The 8,168-nt window shown below is 29.6% G+C and overlaps 1 protein-coding gene across 1 annotated transcript; it reads left to right on the plus strand.

The window, feature by feature from the left end:
- Positions 1 to 5,597: 5,597 nt before the first annotated feature.
- On the plus strand, positions 5,598 to 7,967 carry LOC145073504 (putative WRKY transcription factor 70). The gene is made up of 3 exons (XM_079020052.1): positions 5,598 to 6,053; positions 6,441 to 6,542; positions 7,318 to 7,967. The coding sequence occupies exons 1-3, from the start codon at positions 5,722 to 5,724 to the stop codon at positions 7,730 to 7,732; spliced, it is 849 nt and encodes a 282-aa protein (XP_078876178.1). The 5' UTR covers positions 5,598 to 5,721; the 3' UTR covers positions 7,733 to 7,967.
- The last annotated feature ends 201 nt before the right edge of the window (positions 7,968 to 8,168 follow it).

Genomic DNA, 8,168 nt, shown 5'->3' on the forward strand with positions numbered 1-8,168 from the left:
AGAGTTTGAGCTTATCACTTCAGTCGACATTTGTGATGTGAGTTCTCTTCACTATACTAAGAGGTCTAAGGCACCAAGACTGACCCATTGGATTTGATATCCTAGTAGTTGTTGATATGTCGGGTATGAATTAGTATTGCATGCTAGATGTTGTGATAGTCTGAGAGTGGTTATGCATCCTAGTTGTTGTGATAGTTGGTAGATCTGTAGGACTACCTGTGATATGGTCTGATTATCTATATGCATAATTAGTATTATATGCCTACATGTTATGTGGGTAGGGTGAGGTGCACTGCTCCGTGCGGTGACCAACAAACCCTGGAGTATGCCATATATGAGTTGCGGGCCTGTGAAAGCATGCTAAACTCATATTGAGGACTCCTAAGCATTCCAGATGCGAGCTGAGGGCCAGGAGAGCATACCAGACTCGCTAGTAATTTCGTACAGTCCAAGGACTGAGGGAGCAAGCCATATATGAGCTGTAGGACTGTAGGGCAAGCCAAACTCATACTGTGGGCTAAGGGGTAATCCAGTCTGTAGAGCTGTGGACCCATTACATGTTGTTATTATGTGTGCTATTTTTTATGTATCAGTATTTTGGGGGAACTCATTAAGCTTCAGGCTTACAGTTTCAGTTTTGATTTCAGGTACATCACATGATTGCGAGAAGGGGAAGACGTGATTGTACAACTCCTCACATCTTATGATTTTGTTTTCTGGGATACTCCGACGCTATACTATTTTGAAAACAAGTTTTGTAACAATTATTAGTTTTGAAATGTTTTAAAAAGTTTAAATTTGGCTCAATTTTTATGGATGTTATTGCCTAAACCTCGAAATTAGGGTTTTCATGTAAACAACGACTATATGTGGCGTAACTAAACCCACACGCATCGTAGACCTACGTGTGGTGTAGGTAAAGCTATGTGCACGTAGATTTAGAATTTTGAATTTCCAAATTGACCACAAGGGACGATTCGAAAAACATATGGTACGACTATATTCCAAATTATAAGTTAAATTGTATTTACATTTTGTTAACATAAGTTAAACTAAATTTTTTAACAGGAGCCATACCATTTTTTGTAAATTCTAATTGTAAAACAAATCAATAATAAAATGTTTAATTCTTCATGAAATTTTATCTCGCTTTCTATTTGTAAGTTATCATCATTATCATTATATACTTATAAAGCTTGCATTTTTTCTTGAACCACATTCATTTGAAACTCCTATGTATTTTTTTCTTTCACCACATTCTTTTGAAACTCCCATGACTTTTCAATTTCTTTCTAATAATTATTATAAGTTGGTTAATAAGGTTAATAAATATCAAACCTAAAGTGTAATCATATATAAACTAAATTTCAATATTAAAAGAAATATATTTTATTCTACTTATAAAGTTTGTTTTTAACTTTTAACATATTATACTTAATTTATTAGGTCTAATATGTTGTATGTAAACCATTATCATTTTAAAGCTACAACTTTTGATCAATTTGTGTAAAATACTTAAATTGTTAATTTAAATATAATTTTACAATATCAACTTAAATATAAAATTTAGTTCAACTTGAACAACCCAATGAATATTTTGTAAATAGTTAAAAGTGATAAATTGTAGTGTCTTTCTAATAATGATTATAAATTGGTTAATAAGGATAAATAAGTATCAAACCTAAAATGTACTAAAAAATAACTAAATTTCAATCATTATCAGTTTAAAGCTACAACTTTTGAACCGTATGGATAAAATACTTAAATTGTTAATTTAAATATAACATTACAGGGTCAACTTCAATATAAATTTCAGTTTCACTTAAAAAACCCAAAGAATATTTTATGAATAGTGAAAAGTGATAAATTGTAGTGCTAAATGCAAAAAACAAAATTGTAATATCAATTTACTAAAATATTTCCTAAAGATATTTTTATAATCGTTAAAAGTTTTGAAATAAGTAGCTTAAAATAACTTACAATAACAATAGTTAAAAATAACTCTATATAAATGATTATATTGTTACCTTTAAAATAAAAAAAAAAAATTGTTTGATGTTTTAAATAATTACACTGATAGAAATTAAAACGTTAAGCAAATAAATTTTAAAAATGAATTAACAATAACAACAACTATAAATAATATTAAACCATATATTATATTTATTTTTATTCATGTGTAACCCGCATGTAGAGGTCATTCAAAAGATTGAGATTATTCAGTTTTAATAGATGTATATATTATCATATAATTCAAAATAATCAGTATACTATATCAACTTAGTATATGAATTATTATACCAAATTTAACAACGACATTATTGTTATATTTAAAAAAACATATATTTGTAAAGATTTAAGCTATATAAATGTTTCTGCACAACGCGCGGGCATTCGACTAGTTTGATAAATATGATAAAATGATAAAGCTTTGCATACTATCTTTGGAAGACCATTTGGAAAAAGAGCTCGTACCTTAAAGAAATGACTATCAAACACCATCAATATGATATAATTAGTTGCTACTAAATATTAACAATACTACTAGTATTTGAGTGTGTGCTTTGCTGCATGTTGTTACGTGTTTTTTCAGGCGTATTTGACATGATAACTGATTAAACCAATATAGCATATCACAGCTTCCAAAAACACCAAAAGTTTAAAAGAAATGAGTGTTGGGTGATTTATCAAAAGTTGAGAAGAGTTTGTGGACTATTTTTGTAAGTTTAATGGTTTTGGAATAATCCCTGGAGCACAACATATAGAGGTGGCAAAAATTGACACGATACGAAACCCGACACGAACCCGACACGAAATAAACGGGTTTGGATAAGATATTTCAACCCCTTTAAATAAACGGGTTGACACGACACGACATGAAAATTAAATAGGTGTGGTTAGGGTTGAGAATTTCAACTTGAATATGACTCGAAAATGACCCGTTTATTTATATGCATTTTTTTTTGAATTATTTAAATAATCTAGAAAGATACAAAACCAAAACTGTAAGCAAAAGAAAACTTTCGAATTGAATTGTTTTGTAATGTTGAAATGACTTAGCCGTCTAGATCAAGACTTCATTTCAGTTTTTTCCATTCTCTCCCAAACTATCCAGTCTCTTTCACCACTCTCACATCCTCACGACCTTGACATCCGTCTCCCCAACTCTCACTTTTTTAGTTTTGTCATTTGAACTTGCTATGATTTCATCTATACTGCCTCCAAACTATTAGTTTTTCCTTTCCGCCTACCCAACTCCTACTCTTTCAACATGCTCAATCTTTTAATCTCACATGACACGTCATATTTCAAGGTATAGCCCTAACCCGAAATCCGACACGAACTCAACACGAAAATAAATGGGTTGACACGACACGACACGTTAATTAAATGGGTCGGGTTAGGGTCGTGCACTTTCAACCTGTTTAGTGTTTCGACACGACACGAACCCGGCATGAACCCGACACGATACGATTGTCACCTCTAACTACATAGACCAAAAAAGAATGGTATAAAAGCAAAGACTAAAATTGACAACAGCCAAAATGCAAGGACTAAAGTTCGACAAAAAGAAGTGTGCCGCCACTACAACTTAGTTAATAAAAACACGTAAATATATACAAAATTTATATCGAAACGTAAACAAACTCAAATTTATATCGTCACGTACATAAAAAAAGCTACATTTAACGAATGAAAATTATTAAAGAAAATCAGATTGTATATATTATTGAAAATAAACACGAAAATTTAGAAATGAAGATGGTAAGAATGACATTTACAAAATTTAAAGTTAAGAAAGTCAAAGTAATATTTTAAAAAATAGAGTGATAAAAATGCATTTTATAAAAAAGTTTAGAAAAATAAATGATGAAAATAATATTTTACAAAATAGAGAGTTGCAAATGACAAATTATATAAAACTGAGAAATTGACATAAACGTAACAAAATGTGCACTATACACATTTATACACATATACAATGTGTTTTATTATATGTGTTTTATGAAGTACCCTTTTACATGACCCTCTACATGCAAAAAGAAAATGAGTTACATTTTGTATATGTTTATAATTTTTTTAATAAAGTTGACTAAAACAAATTACTATCAGGTTTTGAGCTGCATTAAAATTTAAACATACTCAAGATTACTCTGTTTTATTGGATGAACAAGTTCCCTTACTCATTAAGTATCTATATGTACTTTTTAAGTTATGAGGCCTTTTGTCCATGTTAAAATATTGATAACTAGGTGTGACACCGTGTATTACATGAGTTTATTTTAAAAAAAATTAAATATAAATTTTAACAATTTGAAAAGTTTGAATTTATAAGAAAAATAAGAAATTTTTTGAATTATTAAAATTAACGAGGTTTTAATGTATTGAATACATTACATATATAAACTCTTTCTAATAAATACCTTACATATATATTATTTTACATATTAAATGTGGAATTTTAATTTAATAAAATGAAAAATACAATAAAATGACAAGTGGAAAATAAAAAATTTAAAATTTTTAGAAAATATCATGTGTCCAAATGAAAAAGAAAAAGACATGTGACAAAAAAAACCTTTATTTATTAGAGTAGATTTAACTATATATTTTGGTGATATGGAGGCCTTGTTTTTTGCCCTCAAATATGCTAGGACAAGCACCATTAAAGGATTTCATGTAGCTATTTTGAAAAAATATTAGTATTTTTACACGTGTTTTACATAATTAACCCTTATATAATGGGCCCTGGTTATTCTACAAAAGAATTTGATTATCCACTAATATTAATGATGATTAAACTATATCCCTATTTAATTATATAGTGGATTTTAATTCCTTTGGGTTGCTGCATTTTCGTAAAGTTATACCCCCACCATTTTTATCATTTGCTCAACCTTTATTGTTACACCACCATTTTTTTATGATAAATCCCTCACTAATATTCAATACTGTATTTTTTTTTTCATTCTTAACCGATTATTTTAAAGAAGTTATAGACACATTACACAATCAACCACTTAATGTGTAACCACTAACAATATGATATGTATCATCATTTGAAAAAGTTGGATTATGCATTTAAATCAAATAAGTAGTTTCATTGTGCATTTGGAAGACATGGGTATAACTTGAAGTTTTTGGTATTTGTGATCATTTCACAAGCTCAAATCTTGAAAGATTTCCTGTAGTAAAATCAATTATTCAATTTAAAATCCACCGTCTATATAATAATGGCATAGTTGTCATTAAATTATTAATTTCAGTGGAAAAATCAAAATTTTGTGTGGAATAATCAGCTCCCTAAGATCATAGGGTTTACACTTTACATACTAATAAGTAGTTAATTTTTAAGAAATTGAACAAAAAACCGACCAGACGCCACGATAGGGTTTGTTCTATTCATTAAAATACAGTTAAGAAAACATTACCTCAAGTAGAGTAGGGTCTCATGATAAGCATGGAAGATGACGTCACTTCCAATGACGTCATCCTCGAATTCCCTTGTTTCCTTTTTTTTACCTTTGAAATTTCTCAGAAATTATGAAGCTGCTTCTCCTCACCTTCCTTTTATCACACACATCCACATCCTAACCCAACTATAATACTTACTCACTCACACACCGACTTTAACTGTGTGGAAATTGGAATCAAGAACTCATAAAATCCTTCATCTTTAAGCACCAATAATTCACATCTGCAGCTCAATCTTCATCTCAAATGGAGGAAACATCATCACCCAACAAGAAAAGATTGATCGCAGAGCTGATTAAAGGCAGAGATTCTACCAAAAAGCTTCAGAATCTGCTTCGCCGGAAAGTTGACGATGATGATGGGTCGGTTTCAGCTGATGATCTTGTGATGAAAATACTGGGATCTTTCTCCGACAGCCTTTCGGTGTTGAGTTCTTGCGGATCCGCCGTGTTATGTCCAGTTCCGGTGAGTATGTACGTCGGCTCCTCTTGTTCCGGCGACCGTACGTGTGACTCAGGCGAAAGTGAGAAGAAGCCGGCGCCGGCTGTGAAGGATCGGAGAGGATGTTACAAGAGACGGTATATAGTTTCTTTTACCACCGATTTTCTGAATTTTAACTAATTAGTTTATGTAATTAATCCTACATTTTTAATTCATTTAGTGGTACATATTTTATGCAAAACGTGTTTTGAAACTTATACGTAAATTTTTTTATTAATATATTACACTATATTTTAACTTTTTTATAATACAAATTGCTACAACCTTTTTGAGGTTTTAATAAAAGGATAGTAGATACAAAATCTATTTATTTTAAATGAGACGTGAGTAATTAAACAATAATATTTCACTCGATGAACAATTTTATCGGATATTTGGAAGAAGTGTACAAGTTGTATTGCACAAACGTACATACGTGGTTGCATGAGGTACAACTTTTGAAAGATTTGATTATGAAATTGCAGAAAAACCGAAGATTCAAGAGTTAAAATTGTTGACACCATTGAAGATGGTTATGCATGGAGGAAATATGGACAGAAAGAGATTCTCAATGCTAAATTTCCAAGGTCCCACTCATTTATATTTATTACATTACATAATTTATTTTTAATTATATTCTAAAAACCAAGAAAAATAAGAAATGATAGTGAAACTTTGAGGGAATTTGGGTTCATATTTTTTAAAATCTGTATATCATAATTTTCTTTGTGTTAATTTTATTTTTAAAAACTTAATTTATATTTACTTCTAAGAGCTTAGAAATTTATAACTGAATAAATGATTGTTTTTCTAAATAAAAAATGACATTAAATAATTTTTACTTATATTTTTGTCTTATAATAATTGTTAAAAAGAAACTAATAAAAGGACAACGTGGCCCATCAGACAGTTGTACATCATGTATATTTATGTGTCTGACTTGAATCCGAAAGGTAGTCTTGGACTCTTGTGTATAATTTGGATTACTTTTAAAACTAAATATAATGTTTATATTTAAAGAAAACAATTTTTTTTTTTGAGTAAGCTTTTGATCAAGAACATCCATTATACTATAAGTTTTGTTTTTTAAACCAAAATCTTATTGAAAATTGAAAACGTATATATATTTAATCGATTATAAATAAATAATTTATACAAACAACAATAAAATAATTAAGTAAAATTAATAGATCTCATAAATAAACCTCTAAAAAAAACTTTCTTCTCCACTGATGAAAAACTATACAAAATTTTACTCAAATAATAAAGCCTACAAAAAAAGCTACACTTGAGAGTTGAGATGCTCTAAAATCAAATAAAATTTTATCTGTTTTGTCCTTATATGAAAACCTTTTTATGCAGGTGCTATTTTAGATGCACACACAAAACCGAGGGGTGCAAAGCGTTAAGACAAGTTCAAAAATTGGAAGATGGATCACAAATGTTTCATATTACATATTATGGGAATCACACGTGCCAAAATACGAACAAAAACACACACATGTTTTCGGACTCTGGGGCTCTAAGTTTTTTTCTACATAACTTTAAGGACTCGAACACCAACAATTTACCAAGCAGCCCCTCAACTATCACAAACGTTCATAACACCCCCTCATTGGAGCAAGAAGATGATTCTAATGTACAGAGTGATGAACATATTTCCTCTAGCAATTATGGCCAATCATCCATTGCTTCGTGGAATGACATTTTCGATCATGGTTCTTCGATGGATGATTTAAAGTTTGATGATGCTGTGTTTTGCAAGTTTGATTATTAAAAAATGTAAAATAAATGTTGTTATGAGTTTGTTTAAATGAACAAGCTTTGTAGGAACTATGGTTTGTAGGTAGTGAATAGATTTTAGATGGTTGTATGATTGTATCTTATTAAGGGTTAATGGGTACATGAATGTAGTTAGTAATGTTACTCTAATGTAAGTAATTGGTTATGTGTCAATGAATGTAGTCACATAACCTTATTGCATATTGTAGTACAATAAATGTATTTACTCATCACTGTATCATAGTGCATATTGTAGTACAATAAATGCAATTTCTTAATGGGGATTTGGATTTACTCATAACTATTGTCTAAAATAATTAAAATATGAATTTGATGTTATAATTGATTTATTAAGTACCAACATTAAAATGACATAGCTGTGATCATTTTTGTAAATTAAGCATTTTAAAATGAAGTTGTCCAGGATTCGA

This window comes from Lactuca serriola, chromosome 9 (genome assembly GCF_051521515.1).
Source record: "Lactuca serriola cultivar US96UC23 chromosome 9, Lser_US96UC23_V15, whole genome shotgun sequence".
Lineage (NCBI taxonomy): Eukaryota > Viridiplantae > Streptophyta > Magnoliopsida > Asterales > Asteraceae > Lactuca > Lactuca serriola.